The sequence below is a fragment of the Mesoplodon densirostris genome, chromosome 1 (genome assembly GCF_025265405.1).
Source record: "Mesoplodon densirostris isolate mMesDen1 chromosome 1, mMesDen1 primary haplotype, whole genome shotgun sequence".
NCBI classification, from domain to species: Eukaryota; Metazoa; Chordata; class Mammalia; order Artiodactyla; family Ziphiidae; genus Mesoplodon; species Mesoplodon densirostris.
In genome coordinates, this window is record NC_082661.1 from 1,329,840 (window position 1) to 1,357,734 (window position 27,895).

At 50.9% G+C, this 27,895-nt stretch overlaps 1 protein-coding gene across 2 annotated transcripts in view; it reads right to left on the bottom strand.

Moving 5' to 3' along the window:
• Positions 1 to 6,723: 6,723 nt before the first annotated feature.
• PPP2R2D (protein phosphatase 2 regulatory subunit Bdelta) overlaps positions 6,724 to 27,895 on the bottom strand; it is a 44,531-nt gene continuing 23,359 nt past the window's right edge. Inside the window, exons 3-10 of one of the 2 annotated variants that reach the window (XM_060098401.1) lie at positions 24,915 to 25,012; positions 20,892 to 21,057; positions 20,371 to 20,483; positions 17,323 to 17,500; positions 15,510 to 15,674; positions 13,053 to 13,222; positions 12,888 to 12,979; positions 6,724 to 7,537 (exon numbers count right to left, since the gene is read on the bottom strand). In XM_060098401.1, the coding sequence (XP_059954384.1) occupies positions 7,258 to 7,537; positions 12,888 to 12,979; positions 13,053 to 13,222; positions 15,510 to 15,674; positions 17,323 to 17,500; positions 20,371 to 20,483; positions 20,892 to 21,057; positions 24,915 to 25,012 (1,262 nt within the window). In that variant the 3' untranslated portion in view covers positions 6,724 to 7,257. The remainder of the gene's footprint in view (positions 7,538 to 12,887; positions 12,980 to 13,052; positions 13,223 to 15,509; positions 15,675 to 17,322; positions 17,501 to 20,370; positions 20,484 to 20,891; positions 21,058 to 24,914; positions 25,013 to 27,895) is intronic. The other variant, XM_060098402.1, reaches the window with a different exon arrangement.

Consider the following 27,895-nt stretch of genomic DNA (forward strand, 5'->3'; position numbering starts at 1 on the left):
TCTTTGTTTCCATTTAAACAATTACCTTGGAGGTAGAGGCCTACAGCCCTTTCATTTGGAGACAGCTGATGGAATGGCATCAAGATTCTTTATGTCATTTATCCCCAAAACATTAGGCCTGCATCCCACTGACCCACTCTGGCCAAGGGGCTGATTCCCTTTTAACAGCAAATGTTGGTTGTTCAAGTGGCACGAGCAGCAGGCTGCACTCAGGACCTTCCAGCAAGGCCGGGCGTCCTCAGAGCCAGTACCCCTTGGAGAGCTCTGTGAATCCATCACTCAGGTGACCCGGCCCGTGACGAAGGCCTCTGTGCATTGAGACGTACAAGGCGTCCCCCAGGTCGGGGGATTCTAAGCTATTAAGTGTCATCTCTCCCCCCCACCCCCGCCCCCGCCCCCTTCTCTGGAGCTCCGATTTTAATTTATGGTTGATTCCCATACCTTTCGTCTGATTTCTTCACTTCTTAAAATCTTAGTTGTCTCTCGTCTCCGAGCTGGATTATTACTCTGTTCCTCTCCTCCGTGTTATGTATCCTTCCATCTCCGCCCTGTCACTGACGCTCCCCTGGGCACAGGCTGAGCTGCGTGACGGTGGCCGGAAGTGCCTGCTGCAGCCGGTCACAAGGTTTTCCCCTCACTGCAACGTTACAGTGGACGTTTGATTCTTTTAAAATGTGTGACTATATATATGTATTTTTGTTTTGACCTCTTGGGCAAGAGGATAGCAAAACGGTGACAGCCTTCCCACACACCCCTCATGTCAATGTAGATAACATCATCATTCATTTTATTCACGGAATAGCAAGTTCACAGAATATTTAATATCATCCAGACAATTCTGGATTAAAATAACACCGATCCTGGGGTCGAGTCCATTCTCCCATAAACCAGAGCTCCTTGGAAAAGTGGGGATTCCAGGGCAGCATGAGGAACATTTGTGGTGCCAGGAGGTGAGGCCACGCTTGAGGTGAAGGACACGGAGCCAACCTGAGGGACCTGCAGTGGCTCAGAGTGGGTCAGCCTGGTAACAGGATCCTGGTGGTGATGGGCTGTCACCAGACTCGAGCAGGATCCCCAAGTCCACACTGATGGAGACCAAGTAAGTGGGGGAAGGGACAGTTCTTCCCGACAGAATCTAATAAACGGGACGAGGGAACGAGTGACCGTCAGGCAGACAGCTGCTGACGTGGGCCCGCTGTCACTGCCTCCCCAGGAAATTACCCCCAAGGGAACCTAGGGTACTGTGGACCTCCTGACCCCAACGTCTCTCTATTCTTGCCGAGATGTATAACTGTAGGTTAGTCATGAGAAAATATCAAGCCATCCCACATTGGGGGAGGTTCTAGAAAATAACTGTCTGAGGTCAAGGTCATGAGGAAATGAGGATCTGTTAAGAGATTGAAAGATACGGAGCGGGCTCCCCTGGTGGCGCAGTGGGTAAAAATCCACCTGCCAATGCAGGGGACACGGGTTCGAGCCCTGGTCCGGGAAGATCCCACATGCCGCGGAGCAACTAAGCCCGTGTGCCACAAGTACTGAGCCTGCGCTCTAGAGCCCGTGCTCCGCAACAAGAGAAGCCACCGCAATGAGAAACCCGCGTGCAGCAATGAAGACCCAACACAAGCAAAAAAAAAAAAAAAAAATCTTGAGATGCGGCAATGAAATGCATCGTGGATCCCGGGCGAGAGAACAACTGGGAAAACAAACACGACGGTTTGTGGACGAGCTACAAGTACCGTGGGGTGACTTCACCCGCTTTACGTGGTGCTAAGCCTGGGCGATGGGAGAAGGGCAGGCAGGAACTCCACGATGTTTGCAACCGATTTAAAATTATTTCCAAATAAAATGTTACAAAAGTAAGATAAATAGACAATATCTTTTTACGCAGAGAGCATCCCCGGACCGGCGGGTCAGCACCCCCCAGGCGAACGAGGAATGCCCACCCAGTCCGGCTCCTGCATCCGCGTGGTGCTGGATGGTTCCTCCAAACCATGGGGAGACAGCCAGGGCCACCGTGCGGTGGAGAGAGTGAAACGCAGGTGTGTGCACGTTGCTACCTCGTGTGCAAAGACGGGGAGATGGGGATATGTCGTGTTTGTGTTCGAATAAGAAAAAGTGTGGCCCAAGACAAGACTAACAAGAGTTACCAATACCACCAGGCTCAGAGGAAGGGGCAACACTTCGCTATAATCCTGCTAAAGGTTTTTGAAATTTGTACAGGTGTTACCAGTTTAATACTTAAAGTAAGAAAAAACATTTATCAAAAAGGAAAGAAATAATAGTATTGGCAAGGATATGGAGAAAAGAGAGCTCTCACGCACCGCTGGTGGGAATGTAAATTGGTGCAGCCACTATGGAAGAGAGGATGGAGGTTCCTAAAAAAATTGAAAGTTGAGCGGGCATGTGATCCAGCAATTTCACTTCTGGGTATTTATCCAAAGAATGAAAACACTACTTTGAAAAGATACATGCAATACACCAACGTTCATAGCAGCACTATTTACAATTGGCAGGATATGGAAACAACCCAAGTGTCCATTGGTGGGTGTATGGATAAAGAAGATGTGGTACATGTATACAACAGAACATGACTCAGCAATAAAAAGAATGGAGGCTTGCCATTTCAGACAATGTGGATGGACCTTGAGGGTATTATGCTGTGAAGTCAGTCAAAAAGACAAATACCGTATGATCTCACTTATATGTGGAATCTAGAAAAACAAAGCCAATCTTGTAGCTAGAGATTGGTGTTTGCCAGAGGCAGGTGAGTGTGTGTGTGTGTTTATGTGTATTTATGTGTGTGCTTATGTGTGTTTGTGTGTGTGGGGGCGGGGGGCGGGAGGGAGACGGAGAGAGAGAGAAGGGGGTAAAAAGGTACAAACTTCCAGTTATGAAATAAGTCCTGGAGATGTACAGCACGGTGACTAGAGTTAGTAACTATCACATATTTGAAAGTTGCTAAGAGAGACCTTGAAAGTTCTCATCACAAGAAAAAAAAACTTCCTGTGTGGTGACAGAAGTTATCTAGACTCACTGTGGTGGTCACTTCACAACATACACAAATACTGAATCATTATGTTGTACACCTTAAACTCATATAGTTGTGTCAGTTACACCTAAAAAATGAAAACCAAAAACCTAACATTTCTCGTAAGAACTGTAGATTTACACTGCATTCAGATAATTAGATTTTAGAAAACAAATTTTCCCTGAAAGTTAGTTAGTTCTTGGAATAACAAATTAGTTTCCCATCCTTACGGAACACACATCTTTTTTTTTTTTTTAATTAATGTGTTTATTTTATTTTTGGCTGTGTTGGGTCCTCGTTGCTGCGCATGGGCTTTTAGTTGCGGCGAGTGGGGGCTCCTCTTCGTTGCGGTGCATGGGCTTCTCATTGCGGTGGCTTCTCTTGTTGCAGAGCACGGGCTCTAGAGCACAGGCTCAGTAGTTGTGGCACACGGGCTCAGTAGTTGTGGCTCGTGGGCTCTAGAGCGCAGGCTCAGTAGCTGTGGTGCACGGACTTAGTTGCTCCGCAGCGTCTGGGATCTTCTCGGACCAGGGCTCGAACCCATGACCCCTGCGTTGGCAGGCGGATTCTTAACCACTGTGCCACCAGGGAAGTCCCTGGAACACACATCTTTTAAAGATGTCCCAAGATATACAAAGATAATTTACTACTAATAAACTCTGGGGCAAACAAGTGAATTGTCTCAGGACACCCAGTAAACCCCAAAGGAACACGGAGCAGCCTGATGAGGATCGGCCTCCACAACCAGCACCACAGGAGCCGGGGTCCTGCCCGGAGCCCTGGCTTCGGCCAAGGTCCCGTGTCCTGCCTGGGGGCCCAGGGACCCTGTAGATGTGCCCAGGATGCAGACTCACCCGAGGTTCCGGTTGCGGGCGTCACCGTCCGGAGGGTGAGCAGGGAAATGGGACCAGCAAGTCCTCAGTCGCTCACCGGGTCCTGACGGGGTCACAGGAGATCGTGGGCCCCAGCCCCAGCCCTCACTCTTCAGACGTGGGGCAGCTGAGGGAAGCCTTCCCGGGACGGGTTCTGCGGGTCCTGGGGGGGGGCGTGCAGAGGTGGGGGTCAGGCTGGGCCGCGGCTGTCGCCTTGGATGCTCCAGGACCCCCCGCCCCTCCGGCCGGGACTCCTGTGGTTTCAGCTGCCCGTCCCTCACCCCCCGTCCCGCCGCCGTGACTCTGCCCCTCGTGGGACTCAGCTGGTGGCGTGAAGGGAGGGGCTGCCAGACGAGAGGGGCGACAGTGGAGCAGAGACCCCGAGGTCTCCAATCCCCCTTCCCCATGATGTCAGGGCCGCCACGGTTCCTAAGATCAAGGTGGCGCTCCACCCCCCTGGCTCACCAGCTCTCCACCAAGGAAGGGCTCGGGTGGGACACGGACCCCGGTGACCCCATGCTGTGGCGTGTCCGTCCGGCGAGCACTGCTGGGCTGGTTCTGGGGAGCCCATGCCGGGTGCCTGCCCGCGGCCCGCCCGGTACAGGAGGGCTGTCACCAGCCCCGTGGGCCGCACCAGTCAGGCCCCACCCGACCCCCCACTGTCCCCGCCCCATCCACACCCCCGTGGAGAAGCCCTGGCGGGGTGGGCCCTGTGCAGCGTCCCCTCCCTCCCTCTCTGGTCCCCCCAGCGCCTGCGGAAGCTTCTCCCGGCACAGCACCCAGTGGGCAGTTCCTGATGGGAGGACTGTCCCCCGCCGCCCCACCATGACCCCGGGGGAGCACCGGGTCTCAGACCGGGACTTGGAGCGCAGAGCGCCGTCCTCCTCACGAGGGGCGCGGCCCGGCCTGCCCCGGTTCGGTCTGCGCACCCGCCTCTGCCCGCGGGCGCCGGACACGCTCAGAAGAAAAAGCCTCAGCGCCAACCCTGGACCCCCTTCAACAAAAGCGTGCAGACAGTTCCTCCTCAGACGGCCACGCAGCACCAGAGCCCTGGGCTCGGCCTGCGGGGCCTGGACCCCACCGCGCTGACCAGGGGACAGTCTGGGCCGGCTCCCGGCTGTGAGGCCACGGCTACTCAGCTCCACGGGGGAGGGAGTTTGCTGCTCGTCCTGCGAACGCCCACGACTGGGGGACGGTTTAAAATCAGACTCTGAGTCCTGCCCTGTACTGGCTTCTAGAACCGCCACTGTTCTTTAAAAAGTGCACGTCTAAATCCACACACAAGTAAAGCGTATTCATCCAACCCAGGCCATCAACCTAGACAGCGTTAAGGCTTCAGGAAAACCAGGAGCACAGAATTCTAAGGAATGATGAAAACTCACAGAATTACCTTTCAGGAACAGATAAAATTTCTCTAGCTTTCTCTAGCTTTAAACGGGAGAAAAGGGGTAAGCTTTGGAAGAACAAGAAAAACAAACAGATATTTTTTAAACAAAGAATGAATATAAAGAAGAAATAAACGTCAAGTCCGAAACCTTTTACCTCATCAGGAGAGGAAAAAGCCTTAAATGGAATCAGAAGTGTCTAACGGAAAAGAACACGGAAGAAGTTGCTAGACACGTCTTAAAGTACACGTTTCTCAAGAGCATCTCTGAGGAGCGTCTGCCCGACTCGGGGGAGAAGAACCCACGGACACAGGGACCCCCGCCCGGCTGGCGGCAGCCACCACACATGCGCCTTCTGCCCAGGGCCGTCTGGGAGGCAGAAGGCTGGTTTCCTGTTTGGTAGGAAATATGTCTTAGAGGAAAGATGGAACAAAGTTGTCCAGTTACATTGTACAAATCTGGTTAAACATCTGAAATTTATTCAACTTTTTGGTCAAAATAGCTGAACAAGTAAATACAACCCCATCTTACGAGAACTGCTTTACCTTAAGGGCCAGGGTTGACTGATACTTAAGACAACTCTGTTCCACATCTCAGGTTTGTGAACTGCGTCAACCAATACGCAGTAAAAGAATGACCTTTAAATTAAAATAAATGCACCTGTTGATGCTCTATTTCCGACGTAATGTGAGCTAACGTGGCATCCCGTTAACGTTAATTCAGGGGAATGAGTTGACAGGACATTTGTTCTTGCACCTCCGTATCACCAGTAACCAAAACACACCTTCATTTCAAGAGCAGCATGTGAGCCCCAGCTCTCCCGTCCCCTGGAGGACGGGGTCTCGGGCGCCTGTGTGAAATTTCACAGCAGCAAAAGTTCCAATCACTTAGTGTTGTTACCTCTGTATTTTTTTGTCTTGGGAAATCTTGATTTCTGGTATCAACCTACTTTTAAAGTAAACCACCAAGGTACTGGTGGCATTACGTAATAATTAAAATTGTTTAATTTTTGCTGGCTCGAAATGCAGTATGAAATTCGGCATGCATGTAATTCCAGCAGTTTTTAAAAAGTATGTTACCCTTCCCCCAAAGTACTTTTAAAAAGGTTTAAAAAGCACGCTAGGTTTTCAACTGCAGTGAATTTGAGGCATACTGTAAACCACGTGTCACTTTTGCAGCAGCCGTTCTGTTACTCCTCCTCGGGATTTTCTTTCTCAGAGGCAGCTGCAGTTAAGGCTTTTCCCAGACCTTACCTGGTGTGTCAGACGTCCCACTTCTACAGAAACAAAAAAGTTATGGAAGTTTGTGGATACATACGATCAGAGTTTGAAGTACTGCACACGTTCCACCACTCTGTTAACGAAGGACAAGATTTTTAAGTTGAATTCTGCGTAATTTCATCACATGCAACTAAATCAAATAAAAAGACGATACTGAGTTTGGACTTAAAAACACGTTTTAGAGTGTGTTGCTTTTATTAGGCGGTTACACCAGAGGCGCGATGGGAGTACAGCGGCCTGAGCCCGCTCGGCCGAATCTCCGCGCCGGCCGGGGCCCCGCCTGGGCCGAGAGGCCGAGGGAAGGCAGGCAGCCGCCACGCACGTGGAGGCCCCAGGATGACAGCGGAGCTGGACGGGAGGAGACACTGAATCTGACAACTTTCCTCTTGGATGTTAATTTTTGGTCTATAAATTGGAAGGAAGGCTCAGACTTCAATACATATGTTTATTTTAGCAACGGCCTCCTTTGAGTCCTGTCCATCACTGTGCTTCGAGCAGGGTTCTCACCTGAGCAGCGACACCCAGGGCTCACCTTGCTGAAGCGGAAGCCCGTGGGCACCCACGCGGCCAGCCCGTGCAGTCTGGGCGGAGGCAGGAGGGCATCCCTGCTCTTCACGGAGAGGATGTCGCCTGTCCTCTGGCACCGAACGACCAGGCGCGATTCTGCACGAGACGCAGGTCCCGCTGCCTCCTTAGTTGGCCTTGTCCTGGAATATGTACAGGTTATTGGTAGCAGCCACGGCGATGGTGTTCTCCGCCGGGTGCCAGGCCGTGTGCAGAATCTTCTTGCTGAAGTCCAGGCTGTCCACGCTCACCTCGTCCTTCTTTCTCTTCCCACCTGCACACACTCGGCGAGGCTTCAAGCTGGCGCGAGGCTTGCTGTTCTCCCTGGAAGCTTCCAGCGTGACGTCCCTCCATGTAGTCCTATCGAACATTCTGAAGAAGTTGTTGTAGGACCCAGTCATGATTGCACTGCTCAAAACAAGGAGAGGAAGACTTCTAAGTGACCACCTCCAACCCCCGGCCCGGCCCGGCCCTGGACGCGTGGATAGAGCCGCTGACCTCTCCTACCCCCAGTTCTACACAGCAGGGTCATTTTTAGAAATAAGAAATGGAAAATCATAATGGTGAGGAGAGAGATGCAGTGAGGATTTCTTCTTAAACTTCGTATACGTGATCCTATCAGTAAAAATAAACACAGCGGGGGGAAAAAGTAATGGATTTACACTCATCTAATCACATTAACGTGTTTTCAAACAAGGTAAAAACCCCAACACAGTCACCGTCCCAGGCTCGGGTAACGGTCTGACTCACCTGCGCTTTGTCCCTGATTCAGCAGGGGCTCCACACGTGCTCAGAAGACATTCGTGCCATCTGTTACCAGCTTCGCTCACGACTGACCAGACAAGGTTTTAAAGTTCATTTTAATCTTAAAAGCGTTTTTCTCGTGAGGTAACAGGTATATAAACAGTTAGGAGGGGCCTCAAGACACAGGGTCCGCGTGCGAGACAGCCGGGGCCTTCTTTCCCGACACTCCAGATGCTGCAGCAGCGCCCGTGGTCTTTTCCCTTCCGGGCTGGTTCTGACGCCTTTCCACGTCTCCACTGAAGCACACAGCACCGTGATGCGCTTCTATCACACTGGTGAAAACCTGGGGTCTCTCTACACAGCTAAGAGGAGAGTGGCTGGTTGCCGGCAAATGCTTCCGCGTGCGTCCAGCCCCTGCCTCAGCGGGCCTGTCGGGCGCGGTAAGACCAGACTGTCCTGCGGCCTCCCCCTTGGCACCCTGGGCTCCCGAGCCATCCCCGCATCGTCAGGGGCGGATCTTGAGGCCCCGCGAGGCGCATGCTGCCTCATTCATACGGCGCAGGGCTGACCCCGACTGTGCAAATCCTTCGGCGTCTGATTAGCCTCATCTAAAACCTCACACCACAAAAAAAGCTAAGCTCTCCTGGCTTGTCTCACCTGTACTGCTGAAGCCTGGAATGCACACACCTCAGGGACGGAGGGGCCTGTGTGGCGGTGGATGCAGCAGGGCCATGCACTGGGGCCCAGGAGGGCCGCCAGCAACTGGCACTTGCCCACATTAATTTCCACACAGAACACGATGTTCATAAAAGGAGAAACAACAAACGTGCTGATCTGAAGTTTACATTTGTGTTATTAAAACTTAACCACAGGGCCTCCCTGGTGGCGCAAGTGGTTGAGAGTCCGCCTGCCGATGCAGGGGATACGGGTTCGTGCCCCGGTCTGGGAGGATCCCATATGCCGCGGAGCGGCTGGGCCCGTGAGCCATGGCCGCTAAGCCTGCGCGTCCGGAGCCTGTGCGTCCGGAGCCTGTGCTCCGCAACGGGGGAGGCCGCAACAGTGAGAGGCCCGCATACCGCAAAAAAAAAAAAAAACAACTTAACCACAGGGACTTCCCTGGTGGCGCAGTGGTTGGGAGTCCACCTGCCAAGGCAGGGGACACGGGTTCGAGCCCTGGTCCGGGAAGATCCCACATGCCGCGGAGCAACTAAGCCCATGCGCCACAACTACTGAAGCCCACGCTCTAGAGCCCGCAAGCCTGTGCCTCAGAGCCTGTGTGCCACAACTACTGAAGCCCGTGTGCCTAGAGCCCGTGCTCTGCAACAAGAGAAGCCACCGCAATGAGAAGCCTGCGCACCGCAAGGAAGAGTAGCCCCCGCTCGCCGCAACTAGAGAAAGCCCGCGTGCAGTGACAAAGACCCAACACAACCATAAATAAATGAATGAATGAATGAATGAATGAATGAATATATATATATATATATATATAAAACTTAACCGCAGCGATTATTCAGAACAGAGACCAATGAAAGAATTTTTTCGGGAAGGAGTATTTTATTATCAATGTTGATTAGAAGTGCTGGTGCGCGATAGAGATTAAAGCAGACCAAACCTTCCTGCAGTTTCTTATGATTATTACTGTGATTCAGTAGTCCTGACGGCACCTGCATGGACGTGGACGGCCCGCCGGCCCGCCGCTCCACACGGTGGGAACGAGAGCCTTCCCCAGCACCTGGCCAGGTGCTACCCAGGTGGGAACACCGCCAAACACAGGAGTAAGTGGACTTGCAAGTTAATGGTGATGTCCGTGTTTGCTACCAACCTGGAGCCCGACGAAGTGGGGCAAAACTTAACTTCTGGGCAGCGCCGTCCCAGGCGGAGTGACCGGGATGGTGGCCAAAACCTGGCTCTGCCCCCGCCCCCAACTCCACACAAGCTTCCAGGCAGGAAGGCAGGGCATGTTGGCAGAAGTGAGGGAACAGGTAGGTGCCACCAGAAAGCTTCTGGATGTGCCGGGGATGGGTAATTTAAACGTATTTTGCAATATCTCGGGTCTACCGCGAAGCATAAAGAACCGTGCAGCGAACATTCCTGTACACGGTTGTCCTTTGAACAGTTACACGGTCTTAAAAACAAAACCGTCTTGCATGGTCTAGACATCAGATGAGTCACTTGTGTGATCGTGTACAGGTCTGTGCAGCTGAACCCTGGCTTTCACTGCGTCTGGTCCACACCATGAACAGAGGACGATTCCTTGTCCGCCCGCCCAGGGAGGAACCCCGGCATGGCTCAGCTGCCTCCAGGGCACGTCTTGGAACACGTTTTCTTGTCTGTATATTCGAGAGGTTCCCAGCCCACCCGGCCACTGCCAGAGAGCCTCAGAAGAAGGGCGGTGGCCGCGGTCAGGCCCACTGGCCTCCACCTCCACCCCAATATTTCCGTCACTCTGATGGATGTGAAGGGACGTCCCTGTTGCTTTGATCTGCTGATTACTGATGAGGAGGAGTGTTTTTATTCATTTCCCCCCATTTCTGTTAATTTCCATTCATGAGTTGTTAGGACTTTCTCACTGACTTACGATTCTTCACGTATTCTGGATATTTATCTCTTTGTTAATTTTACGTGCTTTTGTGGGTTTTATTTCCATTGTTTTATTATGATATAAAGAAGCCTGAAGTCTTAATGTAGTTGGATCTCTCTGTCTGGGTTTGGGGCCTTGTTTAAGGCACATTCCTGCATGATCATTTATCTCTGGACACAATTTCGGGAAGCGAGTCAGAAGGGATCACGACACACCGCGTCAGAGCGCCTTCCGGCTTCCACTGCGGGGCCGAGAGGTCTGCTCACGGTCTGAACGCCTTTCTCCGAAGGCAATGGGTCTTTGCTCCCCCGGCTGCTGTTAAGATCTCTATGTTTGGTGCCCTGCAACTTCATTATGATCTGGGTGTGGGTTTCCGTGCTTCTTCAATCTGTGTATTCAGTCTTGCACCAGTTATAGAAAATTCCTGGCCATTCACACTTTAACCGCTACTTCTCCACAATCCTCCAATTTGGACACTTCTCTCCACTTAGGTTACGTTGGACCTTATCGGACGCTCCGTGTTTTCCAACCTTCCATGTTTTTTCTGTCTCTTTGGCTCTCTGAGCTGCATCCTGGATAATCTCTCCTGATCTCTCTTCTTAAAATATTTCTCATCTTCAGTTCACTAATTCAAGATCTTTTCAGCTTCACGGGGTCTGCTAAATTCACAGGGTGATTTTTCAGCTACTACAGTTTTCATTTCTAGAAGTCCTGCATGATGCTTTTCCAAATGTCCTGGGTGGTTTTTAATGGCCTTGTGGTTCCACGTTCAGGTTCCGGTCCCGTCCTTTAACCTGTGAGTATTTCCGCGTTCTTATTTTATATTCTGTGGCATGTGATTTCAGTACCTGATTTCTCAGAGGTCACAGTTCTGTGGTTGTCTCTGCTGGCTTGCTCACACTGGCTTTCCTTCATGTGTTCGGTGATTTTCACCTGTGAACTCCTGTTTAACTGATTTTAATCTGGGGAAATCCTGAGCCCCGGAGCTGGGAAAGACAAACCTGCCATGGGTGCCGGGCACCCCTATGTGTTTTCAGTGGGTTTGCCAAGAATGAGTTTCTTCGGTGCTCTCTACCTGGGCCACATCTCGGGGCTGCAGCCTTGTTTACCACTCTCAGCTTGACCCCCAGGCCGAGTGTGTGCTGGTGTGAGGCCAACCCCGCTACGTGAGTGGCCTCTGCCCAGGCCCCTTGTGTCACCCCCGCAAGGCACTCTGACCAAGCTCACGCTGCTCTGCTATGCTGTGAGGAGTGAAGTCCTCTCCTCTGACCCAGGGGCCCCGTGTCTGCAGCAGGAGACGCTAACAGGTGGCACGTCAGCCTGTGGACAGTGTGGATGCCCGGGGCTGCCTGTCTGCTGGGACTTTTACCCTCAGTGAGCTTCTCCAGGTCAGTACACATACAAACACACGTCCTTGGGGGGGAGGGAGGCTTATGGTCACAAAGGTCAGGGGACTTCATCCACTCCAATCCAAGGTCTCAGACAGGTACATTTCCCTTGGGATGCATCTGAACGTAGATGGATGCCTTTTCCATAACCCCGAGGGTCCCAGTTTCAACTGCCAACCCTGTGTGGGTCCAGGGCCACAGCTCTTGTACCCTCCTGGGCTGCAGGTTCCTGGTTCCAGCTGGTGCCCTGAGGCCAGCCAGGGCTCCCTTCTAGTTCCTGCTTCCTCCTCCCTCTTGGCCTTACTGGTTGTGAGCTCAACTATACCCACGAAGAGATTTGTGGTGTGACATCGTATGTTTCTCGCTGTTTGTGCCGAAGGGCTGCTCGGAATGTCCGTCCGTCCCTCCGAAAGTGGCGCGGTCCTCTGCTCACTGACACCCCTGACGAGCAGCACACGGCACAGAATCCATCAGGGACGATGCAAGAGCATCTCCTTCCGTCGCGTGAGGTGTGGCATCTCGTGGCACGTATGTGAGACACAGGCCTCTCGGAAGCACTAGTGTACCGCCGTCACCTCTCAGACGCGCACGAACACGTGGCGGAGCCTCAAACCGCCCGTCCCGGGGCGGGCCATGGGGTCACACCGGCCACCCCGGCTCTGTCCAAGCACAGCAGCGACTCTGAGGTCTCGTCCTCCACGTGTCCCCAGAGGCAAACTGGAACGTGGCCATCCCACACACGCCACAGGAACTAACCTCCCCACCGCCGTACTTTCACTCATCTTGGAAATAACAAAAAATAAGAAATTATCATCCACTAAGCGTTTTAAAAACGGCCAACATGAACCTCGTACTACGCTTGCTGTTTAAATACAGGTGGAATCATAAGCAAGGTGAGAAGTGTGCTCAGCAATCCCATGTTTCCACCTTGCTATGGCCACCTCACAGGCCTGGAAAACCAAGCCCATCGGGACTCCTCCTGGCAGCCCGGCCCGCCTCTGAGGATATCAGCGCGCTTCGGGCCTGGTCACGACTCAGGTCTCACCTGTCGGAGCCGTTCCAGCAGCACTCAAACTTGTCAAAGATGCAGTCATTTTCGTACAGGGAACACAGCTTACTTCGAAGGTACTCGTGGACCTTAATGAAAGTACAGGAAGGTCAGAGGGACGGTCGTGTGCAAGGCGTGGCAGGGTCCATGCCGTGGCCTCACCTGGTGGGTCTCGACAGGCCGGCTCTCCATGTTGAGGTCCCACACCTTCACCGACAGGTAATCTCGGGTCATCATGTACCGACCGCTGTGGCTGAACTTCACGTCGGACACAGAGGAGATTATTTCTGAGAAGAAGGACCTACTGCTGGGGTCTTCCGGCTCTTCGAAAACTGGAAAATACAATGTTTTCAGCTTCTGTTTATAAATCAGAGAACAAATCATTTTAAAGTCCAAGCGAGACTCGGGCCCTCCCCTGACACCGCTGCGACCTCCCATCTTCCTGAAGCACAGGCCCCAGGCTCACCCAGGCCCTGGCTTGCAACGCAGAACGCTGCTCGGGCACTCTGAGTGCGTCCTGCTGAGGCCTCTGCATTAACCTGACGCTTCCCTGCAGATCCTCGGAACGCCAGTCCCTAGCAAACCACGTCCCATCCTGTCCCTGGCACAGAAAGACACAAAGGGCGCTACAGGAGATGCCGACACGGTGCCCCGAGCGCCCTGGGGCCGACGAGCCTGCGAGTGCACTGCAGGGCCCGGCCCTTAGCTGCGAACGCCTGGGTCAGATTTTAACACTGGAACAGTCCCATCTGCCAAAGCCTGTCAGGAAAGGGATTTTCCCTCACTATTCAATAGTCGAGACTTATGCTAAGAAAACCAAACTACTAGTTTCAGAAAGATTCTCCAGGCTTCCCTGGCAGACCTCTCTTTCCTTGACACTTCTGCTTTCTCAGCAGTAACTCGAGTGCCCCCTCACTTGCCCCCTGCCCGTGCGCCAGACCCCAGAGCCTCCAGTGCACTGTCGAGCCTATGGCTTGGTGAAATTGGGTGAGGATTTCTGTACCTTTCATTTGCAGCAGCTTATGATTTTCTTTTTTTAATGTAGGAACCTATGTTTGTTGACTCTACATTTGAAGTTGATTATAAGCAAGCTGGTGGCAATACTCTGAGCATTTACTCAAATAAGTAACTTTGCTGACAAATAAAACTACTCTTGGAACCTAAAATTGTTACTCATGAGTGTTGTCTTGAAAACATAGGCCAAACATTAGAAAAGACGTAATTTTTCATTGCAGGAATTCTACTAAAGTACAAAGTTCTTTTAAAACACACTATAGGGGCTTCCCTGGTGGCGCAGTGGTTGAGAATCCGCCTGCCAATGCAGGGGACATGGGTTCGAGCCCTGGTCCAGGAAGAGCCCACATGCTGCAGAGCAACTAGGCCTGTGCGCCACAACTGCTGAGCCTGTGCTCTAGAGCCCACGTGCTGCAACGACTGAAGTCCGCGGGCCTATCTACAGCCCGTGCTCTGCCAACAGGAGAAGCCACCGCCATGAGAGGCCCGCACACGCAATGGAGAGCGGCCCCTGCTGGCTGCAACTAAAGAAGGCCCGCAAGCAGCAACGAAGGCCCAACACAGCCAAAAATAAATAATTAAAATAAATAAATTTATTAAAAAAACAAAAAAACACACTATAGTGGACTTCCCTGGTGGTCCAGTGGTTAAGACTCTGTGCTTCCACTGCAAGGGGCACGGGTTCAATACCGGACTTGGGAAGATCCCACATACCACGCAGTGTGGCCAAAAAAAAAAAAAAAAAAAAAAGAGAGAGAAAACCACAAACGCCAAAAACCAAAAAATAAAACCGAAAGAAAACCCCCCTCCTCCTACACTGTAGCCTTAAAAAGAGACAGAATGAGGCAAAAAGGCTCCTTAGAACCAGTCATCAAGGACCCTTCCCATCAGGCTCTGTTGGAGCTGCCCCACTTTACGATGGGAGACACTCTGGACAGACTGACCGATAGATACACTGACTTAGCCGCAGGACCAAGTGTCCAGAACATGAAAACCCATGGCGTTCTGGGCTGGGATGGCGTCACTGCTCAGTACTTGGGAACGTGTTGGCAAAGTTCTCAGGACACACTCTGTATGTCTTGTGACACACAGACTTCTGGTTTTCTACAAATTAGGGCTTGTTGGTTATGGCTAAAAATAAAAACAAAACCAAAGCTCTCCTCACCTAGAAGGACTTCAAGACTCAGTGGATTAAAGACTAGACTCTCACCCGAGGGAACTGGCTTCAAGTTCAGCGAAGCTCTCTGGGAACAGAGCCCATTCTGAGAGCCGAGAAAGGTCACAGGTGGACTGTGTCTCCAGCCTCAGCAGAGGTCCTAGTGCACAGAGGTGGAGGCGACAAGGGGCTCTCACTGGGCCCACCCAGGGAGGTGGACACCGCATGGAAGCGCTGGCAGGAGTGCCCTGCGGGCTCCACTGCGGTGCCACAAAAGCAGGGCCTCTCGCTCCGCATCCCGCCAGCAGCGCTGCAAGGACCAAGGCCGGGCCTATGTGCTCGCGCAGGCACATGCGTAACAAAAAGCACCCCTAAGTCTTTGGAGGTGGCTTAGCGCCCAGGCAACACGGGCTCTAGACGGGACGTTTACTTACACGCCCGGCACTTACACTTGGAGTGTCGGTCGCACAGGGCGGAGGAGCGCATGTCGCACAGTCTGATGGTCCCCTTGCTGCTGCTGTAGACGAGCACGTTACACTGGTGCGGGTGGAACTCAGCCGCCGTGATCACCTCCGTCAGCTCTTCCATGTTGGCAGGCTTGATGTCCACGATGTCTGAAGCGCACAGTTAAGGCAGGGCGCTCGCAGGCATGAGATAACCCATGTGACGAGGTTTAAGAGATTAGGTGTGCAAGAGGCGATTACAAGTACTGTATGCCCGCGAGTACACCCGTAAGAGGATCTATGTTAATACACTAATCAGACTCCAGTAATGTGCCAACAGGGGCTACAGCCATGTAGACACGAGGCTGCCTTCCTCTCGCTGCTACTGCTAGCATTCTAGGAAGAGACTTTCAAAGCAACATAACACACATTAAAAGATAAGGAAGCAAGCAAGTGCCCATCTGCACAAAAGTCCCATACTAACAACCACAAAAATGACACAGACACACGAGTATTGCCAGGTTCCAAAAGATTCTGCTTTGCTAAGTATCTGACACCAAGAGCTTGCTCTAGGTCGTCAGAACAACGTCACATGGTAGGTTGCCAAATACAGAAATCACTCAACTGGAAAAACAAGGAAGTGTACAATTTGGCTTTGGGCCAAGATAGGAGAGCAGGAACAGATCACAACTAAGGAAGCTAAAAAACGTGGGGACACCACAGCTCAAGTCTCCAGACATCAGACACCGTGGGCAGGGACCCTGGAGGGACTGGAGCCCTACAGTGCCCAGTACGCTGTTGTGGCTGCCTCCAGGCCACCGTGCAGAGCGGGGACCAGGCTGAGCCTGCTGACCGCCTGGAGTCCGGGGAAGCACACGAGGCACGCAGGGCCGAGTGCCGGAGAAGAGTGGCCAACAGGCTCTGGAGGGCCAGTCAGCAAAGGCCTGGGAGGACACTGCCCAGCTGGGGAAGGAGCCACGCCCAGAGATGAGAGAACAGCACCCCAGCTCACGTGAGAGCCAAAGAGCAAAGCTGGGCCGAAAGTGAGGTGGGAGGGGAGGGGCCACGAGGGCACCGACTGGCCCCTGTGAGTGGACCCAAGGTGTTTTTAAAGTGCTAACAGACAGGGACTGCCCTGGTGGCACAGTGGTTAAGACTCCGCCTGCCAACGCAGGGGACGTCCCACGGGTTTGAGCCCTGGTCCAGGAAGATCCCACACACCGCGGTGCAACTAAGCCCGTGCGCCATGACTACTGAGTGTGCGCTCCAGAGCCCACGAGCCACAGCTACTGAAGGCCGCGTGCCTTGAGCCCATGCTCCGCAACGAGAAGGCACCGCACCGCAACGAAGAGTAGCCCCCGTTTGCCGCAACTAGAGAAAGCCCCTGTGCAGCAACGGAGACCCAATGCAGCCAAAAATTTAAAAAAAACATTTTATATATATATATATATATATATATATATATATATATATATATATACATATATATATATATATATATAAAAGTGCTAACAGATAGCAGAAAGCACATGCCTGCTTCTATGCTGTTTCTATTCTATGATCTCAGTTGCAATGAAGGGCATTTGAAGCACGACGGTGGGACAAAATCTTTAAGAAAACCATGAAAGATACAACTGCATAAATGAACCCTTCATGAATTAGAGTACTCACAAATCAGTGAGAGAAAATGTGAGCTTCCAACAGGAGAAAAAAATGACAAAGGACAGACCCTGAGACAAAGGGGTATAATGAAGATGAGAATGACCTATCCAAGAACAATCCTATAAAAATGTTGCGATATCCATTTGATGAAGGATACTAAAACTTCTATCTGTGATTTCTAAATGCCATAGATTAATTCTCAGGTCATCTGCAGAAAGATATGTTTCATGATCACTATTTACTGAAATGGAATTTATATGATATGTGTGAGCATTTGCAAAAATTCGTCGTGGACTTGCTTCTACCATAAGGTCCATGGGCTTCAATATTGGGACCTAAAAATGGAAGGAAATAGGAATTCAAAACAAAGATCCCAGCAGCATAAAATCAGAACACTTTCAGTAGGTAACAGAAAGGAACAAATCTGCGTGCACAGCATGTACAGACAATACCCCAAATAATCAACAGCTTCTGGCTGCTCGGCAAGCAGATGGCCCCCGACACTGATGCCTGATGTGGAGCCTGAGTAGAGCCCCCCTTCCTCCTCTGGCCTCGCAGCTGCAGCCTCCAGAGTGAGGGCAGGTGCATCTCCTCGTCCCCCCACGCCCCCCGCGCCCTGCAACAGGGCTGGCCGGGTGGGGTGCAGGGACTGGGCGGGGGGAACACAGGAGAGGCCCTCTCCTGACCTGGTGCCCACAACGCGGTACGTTCAGCCTGCAGACGGCAGCGGAGCTGCTCACTTAGATGACAGAGGCATGTTGGGTACTCACGTTATACTTCAATAAAACGTTTTTTAAAAAAGGCACAGAAACCCCGACTGTGATGAGTGCTGTGGCCAGGAAGGCTCCCAGGGAAGGGGACGTCCACACAGAAAGGGAAAGGGAGGAGAGGTCAGCCGGGCGAAGGATGAGAGGGAGGAGCCGGCACGAGAGTGGCCAAAGCCAAAGGCACAGTCGTGGGTGACAGTGTCAGACGTGAGAAAAAAAGGTAAAAGGCCCAGCATCACTGACATCTAGTGGGAAGGAAAACAGAAGCTTTAAAATCAAAATAAAAAACTAAAGTGTGCTATTTTTTAAATTAAAAACCCAAGGAGTGTACCTGGAAAGGGTAGGAGAGAATCTCTTAATTGAGTTTTCTCCAGCCAAAATGCTGTAAAAATGAACTTGGGGAAACACGTATAAGAATACTCCTCTCATTTTAAACCAGCCAAGTGCTGAGCGCACGCTTCCCTCCTCTGGTGCAGGAGCTGTTGGTTTCACGAGGGACAGGACAGACCTGTCATACCCTCTAACAAGTCTCTAATCAAAACGCGAGACAACTGTAATATGGATAACAGAATGAGCCCCTTTCTGGTACCAAAATAATTTAAGAGGAGAACAAAATTTCTGTTCCCCTTTCAAAATTTTGTTTTCCTCTTACAGTTCAAAGGAGTCCATGAACTCACAAAGGTAAATCCATGTACAGAGTGACCTGGCCTGCGATCTCTCCCCCGCTGCACCCCACCCTGCAACTGTGATGACCTCACACCTGTCACATGCTTCACCACGGCCCCGGACGAGACCAGCTTGGTTAGGCTAATTGTAGAACAGCAGCCTTGACCAGAGTGAAGACTGGGCCTCAGAAGCCCTTACAGACTTCCCACAGCCAGGACGGACGTGAGCACCATGGTGGAGAAGCAGGCCTGGCTGGGAGGCAGGGGGCTCCCTGGAGAGGGGGAGCGTGCCGGGCCGGGTGCTGGGGAGAGGCGGCCGAGACGGGGGATTCAGGTGCACCCACAGGGCACCCCAGGCCTCATCCTCCCAGCGCACTCACAGTTTCCAAGGAGCAGGTGACATGGTGGTGACTGCAAAACTAGGGTTGCTATCACCAACAGTGATTCACCTACAAACGGTCACTAATTCACGGCTGGGAAAGCAGCAGCGTGGCACAGAGAAACCACCATTTGGATCAGAACATCTTGGTTCAAATTAGGGTTTAGATCTGAGCAAATTACACAGCTTTCTTGGCCTCAACTCCCTGGAAACAGGGCAATACCGCTGGCCTCCAAGTTCCCACCCCGCCCTTCTCCTCGGCAGTGCTTACCTGTTACACCCACTGTGCTCCTGGCGGGAGCACCCCTGCACGCTGGGCTGCGACTCCGTGCTGCGCGCCTGCTGCCCCAGCACCTGCGTGCGCGCGGCCAGCAGAGCACGGGGAAAGAGATCGAAACCCACCACACGCACCCTGCGCCGGGGCCCTGCAGGGCGTGGGATGGGGAGTTTCCTGCAACTCCCTGCCCTCCTCTGTAGCTCCTCAGCTACTAATACAATGTGTCCACTCACTAGGTCTTCACCTGATAGGTCGCACTTCCACAAAGGTTTTAAACCTCTCTGAAAAACCAACCAACTGGCCAACAGCTTTCTAATGAACCAGGCGGTCGGTTCGGGGAGCGCCTCTGAGTCACCGCTGGTCTCCGCTGCGGCCCGGCCCATCGGCAGCACCCTGGGGTCTTACCAGGGCGCATCTGGGCAGGATTCAAGCTTGTTTAACCTCCTTCTCATACTCCATTTAATTAAAGGCACCACCCCAGGACACTAGATTTTAAGTTGTACTCAATTTCATAGATGTTAAAATGTGAAAAAAAATCGAGGTATTAGAATTGATAAAACACAGTCATTTCATACTGTACCTAGGGGCACCAAAGAGGGAGTGAAGAATTTATTTAAAAAAAAGAAAAAGAAGAAGTAATGCTGCTCATGGATTGATGCGCAAAGAATTCTGGTCAGAATCTGCCTTAGCTAACTCAGAGGAAATCCAGTGAAGGCCATCCTGCTGGTCCACAGGTCATCTCTCAATCTGCAACCTACGCTGCTTCCTCCAGGGAAGTGTGCTGAGTTCCATCTGCTCCAACCCCACCAATGTGCTACTCTGAACCTTCAGAGTGAAAGGCAGTGGGTGTATTTAGAAGGATTTGTTATGGAATTAAACCAGAGTCTTTTCTTTAGTATATTTTCTGAAGTTGTGTGACTTTTTTGTTTTTGTGAGAATACGAGGACTCCCATTTTAACAAGTATACATAAAAATGATTACAAATAACTTTCAAGATCAAGAAGACAGATCCCACCGTATTTCTATTTAACAGTATTCTCTAAACAGATGACTTAAGCATCATTACTGATTAATTTATGACAAGTATTGGCTAGTTGAAAGAAAATGTGACGTATACCCGTAGTGCCGTGATTCTAAATGGATCTCGAAGTCGTCCATCTTCATCTTTTAAGTTATAGCCTTCTGCTCTTTTATCCCGTTCACTTATTTTCCATAATTTAATAGTTTTATCTGAAAATAAAAACCTCATTCTCCATATTAAAAGAAAAACCATATACCATGCACCACTATTAGTTGAGTATCATACAAGAAAACTCTGTGGTTCTATGCTGGTTTATAAGCTAGGAGTATTTGAACATTAGTACTTCCAGTTGTATATGAACATTCTGTTTCCTACAATAAGTAAAGATGTAGAAACGTCTGCAGAGTTGAGAAATGTAATACTGCGAGTGTGTGTGTGTTTGCATACTTTTGAGTTTTCAACCTGAGTTTTCTTCCTGCCTACCTAGTACTTTACCCTCCCCCAAAGTTTAAAGCAGAGATAACCTCCAGAAGGGTTAAAATCAAAACAAATCTACACACAGAAAATTAAAAACACAGCCTTAACTCAAACGGCCGCATAAGGAAAAGAGCTCTTACCATTTGTAGAGAGCAGAAAATGCGCAGCACTCTGCTGTGGTAACCACCTAATTTTATTAATTTTTTCTTCAATTTCTAGACTCTTCAAATAGTCAAACTCTGGTTCGTGACTTTGAAAGGTACTGTAAACGTTATATTCCCCCCTGGAATGAGGGCGGCTTTTATTCTGCAAGGAAACATGAAGCCATTTTAATGAACAAAGCACAGTGCAGAGAAACGTTCAGTTCTCCCAATTTGAATATCAAATGACCGCACACATTTTTAAAAGTTAATAAAAATCCTGGGTCAAAAAGATGTCAAACAGATGACGCTCAGAATTACTTTACTTGGAAGAAACAAATAAGAGAGTCGACTCCGCAGCTTCCTCTTCCACTTCCAGGCATCTGCTCTAGGGCGGGGCGTGGAGTCAAGCTTCCCTGCCAGTACGCTGGCTCTGGCTGCCTCTGCGCCACCGGGGCAGCTCTGAGAGGGGCCGAAGGGCCCACCGAGGCGGCAGCAGTTGCAATCTGGCCCCGTGAAGAGTCGGCTGGGCGGGCCCAAGCCCTCCAGGACTGAGCCACGGGGACGCACACTTCCCCGTCACCTGGGACAGCCAGCCAGCACACAGCCGCGCCGCCAGGGAAGGGGGCTGCCCATCGGCAGAGTCACAAATGAGCAGTTAGGCAAAGGAGCTAAGAGGGCAAATCCTGCGGCACGTGTCAGAGAAGCGAGCTGCGCAAACACACCCATAGTAAGATACCTCTTATGCAAAATTTTAACACACACAAAACAATTCTACACATTGCAGTAAAAACAAAAGAACAAGCTATGGCCAACTCGGAGGAGGGAGAGGCATAATAAAATAAGAGGCGGAAATAACATGGAAAGATAGAACGGGGGAGGGGCACAGTGTGTGTTTCAACTACACGCCCAGGGTTTCCTTTTCTAAAGGAATAAAAGCCTGAGCGGTGGGTTCACAAGTGTATTTATATTAATCCCTGAAATCTTCTGCATGTCCAAAATGACATTTTCTATGAAACGGTAAATATGTCATAATTAAAACTCAAGGAGACCAGTATTTTAATTCTTGTTCTATAACCAGTATCTAAAATCTTATTAACACATTAGTGTGTGTGTCAAATAAAGTGAACTAAACGAACAACCTTCATGTCTAGATAGATACCCCTTTACGTTCCTGAATCAAGATCATGTATTATGAGAAAAATCCCCCCAAACTACCTACATCTCTCTACTGCGCGGCCCTGGGAAGTAAGTGCTGCACGTCCTAGCGGTCAAGCATTCCTCAGCAGGACCGTGGAAATCCCTATCCTGTGTCCCACGGGTGTGCTGGATTAGAGGCTTATGCTATTCACACTACTCTCCTGCTTCATGGCCCTCACGCTCTCTATGAAAAAGCCTAATACACCAACAGATACTTCTAACTCTCAAGTGAACAAGCCGAGATTGAAATATTTAAAAGGGAAAATCTGTGGAATCGGTCAGTCCCATGCTTTAGACACGAGTCTCCGAAAAAGCGCCCATCACAGCGCTGCCCGTCCTTCCCGGGCCACTCTCTCTGGGAACAGCGCCCTGTCTCTAATGCTGCCACTAACTGCCCTGATCTCTGCCCTCAACTCCTAAAACCCAAGGCCCCTGCTAACCCCCCGGCCTTGTCCTCCACCCCGAGACCTCGCATCAGCGCCTGAGGGCCTGTCCAGGGAGAGGGAGGAACAGGCCAGGTGAGAGGAAGGGACTCTGAGGAAGGCTGGCAGGGCACAGCGACTGGACTCTGAGCAGGAGAGTGGGGCGGAAGCGGCCGAGACTGCTGGTCCAGCTGCGGGGAGCACGGGGACGACGAGGAGAGGGAGGAGGTGGCCTCGCTTTGTTTGGGGACGTGCTGATTCCCAGTTACAGTTCTGATGTTACTGGACGGGCCATGCAGAGGGAAGGCATTCTGCAGAGGGGTGGGAGCCGTGGAGCCACGTCCACAGACTCTGCTCGCCCGATTGACACACTCGGGTCCCCTGGACAGAGGGCTCCACCACTAACATGGAAAAAAAGCTTGAAGATCACGCTGCCACCTAGTTTCCGACGGTTCCCCCTTGACCGAGCGTCCTCACCTTCCCCAGCCAAGCAGGGTGCTGCTCTATCCTCCAGAACCTCTACGCTTCACTGGTTCTAAAACACATATTTTGACACCTCTGAAAGCTTACTGAAGTTCCTAATGGAGAGCTGCTGCAGTTTGACAGGCAGCAGCCTCGTCCCAGTGGTGCTGCGGTATCATCAACTGTCTCTCTGATGATGGATGAAGACAGAGTCTCACCCACACTGGAAACACTCAAGGCCACAATGAGGATTACACAGCAAGGAAGGTGGGATACAATACCGCCTTTTATATCAACCAAAATACGAAGAAAAAGATGGGGAAAAAAGTTGCCCGGGATTTATGAAGTTACAGTTGGTCGGGCTTATCAAATTTAAACAACTTTAGGGACCTGCTACTGTACAAATCTGTAGCACCATTGACTTAATACATACTCACTGAACACAATATGATAAGCTTCTCAAAACTACAATACTTAACACATTTTATAGCAAGATGCTTGAGTTTTATCACAATCTTTCATATTTGAAGCTAGCATATTTTTAGGTTTAAACAATGACCCCCCAAAACAAGAAAAAACTTCATTTTCTATAAGGACATCATTCAAATGGCAGACTTCAGAGAGCTAAAAGTGAACTCTTAAATTTAAGATAGCTATGGTTAAGTAATCTGTTAAATAATCCTTCTGCTAAAAGTATTATTCAAACACTGCCACCGACTTTTACTTCTGTTGAAAAGGGTAAAGTATACAGTTCTTTTTAAGTAGCATTGTGATGATCCACCTCCAAGATTATAATTATAATCTAATTATAAACTTATCAAATTGTCTGTGAAGATTTAGAAAGATTCATGATAATATATATGATATGCACAAAAGAATTATCACCATCCCGAACCAGAAAAAATACAATTAAAAATTTTTTAATCAACACTGGAGCTGCAACAGGCATATTTTAACCAGGAGATGTTGGGGGCCCAGGGCTTGCCCCCTACAGATGCCACCAAGTGCCCCTCTGCAGTGCAGGGCTGGCACTCCCTGCCACAAGGAAGGGAGCAAGGGCCCACCCGCCTTGACACCAGAGTTGTTTTACCACAAGAAGTTAGAGGGCAGAATTTGGAGATGAAAACAACTGCACGCTGACCAGCTAGGAAGCAGGTGGGAAGGGCGCTCTGTCGGGAAAAGGCAAGGCGGGCGCCTCACGGAACCCCCGGGCCTGGCCGTGCTGAGGCTCCCACCTGGGGCACCTGCACAGCAGAGCCTCATCCTGCCTTACTGGGCACTCGGCAAGGCCTGCTTGCCAGAAACGAGAGACGACAGGGGCTGGCAAGGCCTGGCGATAGCTCCCATTCTACTCTTAGGTGTAACTGACAAAGTAGCGCTCCTCTCCCCTTTTCCCCCAGACGGGAGGGACCTAATAGCCAGTGTTCGTGAGTGAGGCTCATCTGTGGCTCCTCCAAGGCCTGCGTTCTGAGGCCCTGGCCCTCGAGGGTGCAGCCAGTGCTGCGGGGCACTCAGAGTGCCCGTACCAGCCAGCAGACCCCGGGGCTGGAGGCCAGCACCTCCATGGCTGGTGAAGGGGTTTCATTCGCTCCGGGATGCGAGCAGACAGATCCAGAACCCCACCAGCCTACACCCTTCACTTGGTCCGCCCCGCCACCTGTGACAACCTGGGGCGGGGAAAGGACTCTCCGCCCGCCCTACAGATGAGGGGGGCACTGGGGGCTTAACTGGGACTTGGGGGCTGTACGTCCCTGAGTGGAAACACAGGTCTTCTCGTTCGCCCCGAGATAATTTCTGAAAGAAGATGCTACATGGTGAATGTGATATAATGGAATCAAATGAAATGAGACACTGAGAAAATAATTGTGCTTCCTTCCTTATAAGTGATATGAGAAGTGCTGAATGATTTCACTTGGTTTGTGGACTGTAAATTACTGACCTCTTGTTCCCGCTGAAAAATAACCACTCTGCCGCCCTTGTCTCCTGTTGCAAGAAGATCTCCAGAGTGACTAAATTCCACAGTTGAGATGACATCAGCTGTCAAACAACAGAAGCAATTTACCAGTTTATGATTCTGAAAGGAGTTGCAATCAATATTTGAAAAACCAATAAAAAGGATCAAAAGAAAGGTACACACATATAAAATTTCCTCCAAGGATAAAGCAAAATTTTCAGGGGAAACTTATAATTACCAAGCAGCCACTTCTTGGTTCTGGCGCCCAGAGCCCATGTGGATTTATGGGTCACTGATCCAATGCCTGGTCCCTGGCACACCAGCATTTATCTAGACTGGGTTGTCTTGATATCAGGTATAGGGTAGAAATTTAGGAACTTAATTTTGAGAAAAAACAAACACAGATCCAAGTTGGCTCTAGAAGACTGCTGCCTAACTTTATAATGCATGCCTGAGTCACCTTTAAAAATAAACCTGATTCTGACATTACATTAACACGGTGACTGCTTGGCTTCTGTACAAAATACCACTGCAGACAGTGCAAGTTCTAGCTTCCTGTCCGGGTGAAGTCACTGCCGTTGATCAGGATGTTGACAGCGTTACCTAGTGAGACACTGCCGGTCAGACACCGAGACTTCTACACCATCAACACCAAGGTCTGGACATCAGCTCACATGGGGTAACGGCCGCAAGGTACAGAAACGAAGTCAAGCCTGGAACAGTCTCAGGCGTCCTAAGGTTACTACTTCAGGCAGAGGAAACGGATCTGGACTTATGACACAGACTACTGAATCAGGAAGAAGATCCCAGGCTGGGCTTTAGGGGAAAACCACTTTCTCCATCGTTCAGGTTTGCTGAGCACTGAGAATCAGACAAAGGTACGGGTCTGGTCTCCCAAGGGGCTGCTGTGAGCTTGGGAGCTGCCGCAGAAAATCTCCTCTCTGGCTGCTCCGAGGAAGGGATGGATCCCTACAGACCCGTCCCCGCTGCCGGGGCCCCGGCTCAAAGGGCATATCCTACCAGCAACTGAGACTGACCTCTCTGGGGTGCCAAGTGTTTACACACAAATAGCACTAAACAGCTGTTATAAACGACCTACCTACTAATGAGAAATGGACCACAAAGTTGAAACTACTTGAAGAATGCTCCTGGAAAGTGGTCATAATATACTGCAATTCTTAAAGGTCTGCACATACATTTATTTGTTAATATACGATATCCCTACTGCAAAATAAGTTCTTACTGCATTGGTATGGTTTATTGACATTTAAGAGCACACCGAATTCTACTGCCTGGGATTTCTTTTTTTTTTTTCCCTTAAATCTTCAGTAAGCCTTGGGGAAAGGATTAGGCTTCTTGTTAGAAGTGTCCCTTTTTAAATTAAATTACCTGAAATAACCGAATTTGCTTAAATGAAACTAAAATATTCTGTACTGGACTAAAAGGAACTAAAAATTTATGTCATTTATACCCAGGGGGCGCACAATATAATTAATGGTATTCTAGCTCTGTCAGTGATTTTCTTTCATTCACTCATTCATTTATGGCTGCGTTAGGTCTTTGTTGCTGCTTCTCCAGTTGTGGCGAGCAGGGGCTACTCCGTTGCCGTGTGTGGGCTTCTCATTGCGGTGGCTTCTCTTGTTGCGGAGCACGGGCTCCAGAGCGCAGGCTCAGTAGTTGTGGCGCACGGGCTTAGTTGCTCCGCGGCATGTGGGATCTTCCCGGACCAGGGCTCGAACCCGTGTCCCCTGCATTGGCAGGAGGATTCTTAACTACAGCGTCACCAGGAAGTCCCTGTCAGTGATTTTCAAACTTCATTAAAAGGGAGTGAATCTTTTAAGAAAAACTGCATGACTGCCAGTGGTGGGAAATTATTTTCATTAGGCTACGTAAATAAGTACGAACCTAAAATTAGAAATACCCTCTGTAGAATTTAGAAGAGCTCTAAAATCAAAATAAACAAACTAAATACTAAAATGGCACAACCAATAACATTTAAATCACCAGCGTGAATTGGATGGGTATTACTGATGCCACAGCATAACTGTGGTCCCGATTGAGGGCACCCAGTTGGGCATTTCAAAAGCACCAAGGACCGCGCACTGACTCGGTTCTGCCCCTTGCTCTGCCCCAGGGCCCCGCGGCTCCTCGCGTGGCGAGAGCGCAGTGCCTCCGCGACGGCACAAAGACCAGCGATGACGCCCTGTGCTGCAGGGTGGCCGCCTGGAGGATGAGAACACCATGAGAAGGCCCAGCAGCCCCTGAGGAGCATCTGGGACTTGCAGTCAAGCGTGGGGGCAGGGCACAGGGGCCCCCCACCCCAAGGCATCGGGAGGAGACGGGAAAGGCGTCCTCTGCCAGGCTGCCAGTGTGGGCGGGCTTCCCTAAGCGCTGTGGACGACGGTGGGGGCGTCTAAGTGTGCATCCACGGCCTGGGGCAGGCGCCCTGCCAGATGCTGGGCACTGAGGTGGCAGGAAGTCTGTCTGCTCTGCTGAACTGCTGGGTCCCCAAGCCGGGCCCCGTCCGGTCAGGCAGGAGCACACAGCTACTCCCACTTCTGGTTTCCCAAACGCTGGCTGCCAGGAGTGGATCGTTTCCACAAGCGTTCCTCTCCAAAACACCAAAGCCCGAGAGAAAAGGCCTCAAGATTCAACCACCTGAGGTCCTTAAAGAAATGACCAACCACAGGAAAGCCCTCCAGCTGAAAAGCCCACCTGCTCACAGACCTGCCTCTCTGCTCCACAGTGGCTCCACTTAAACAAGAACCGAGAGCTCAGGGTCAAAAGACGTGTGAGAGAAAACGTCACAACAAAGAAGGCACGTGGAGGGGAGAGGGACAGCGCACCAACAAAAGATCAAAGAAACGACAGCTACGGCCGGCAGGGAGCTCATCCCTAAGGAGAGCGGTGACGTCAGAACGTGGGCCCAGCGCTTGCTGAGGTGCCAGGTGCTCCTGGAGGAACAC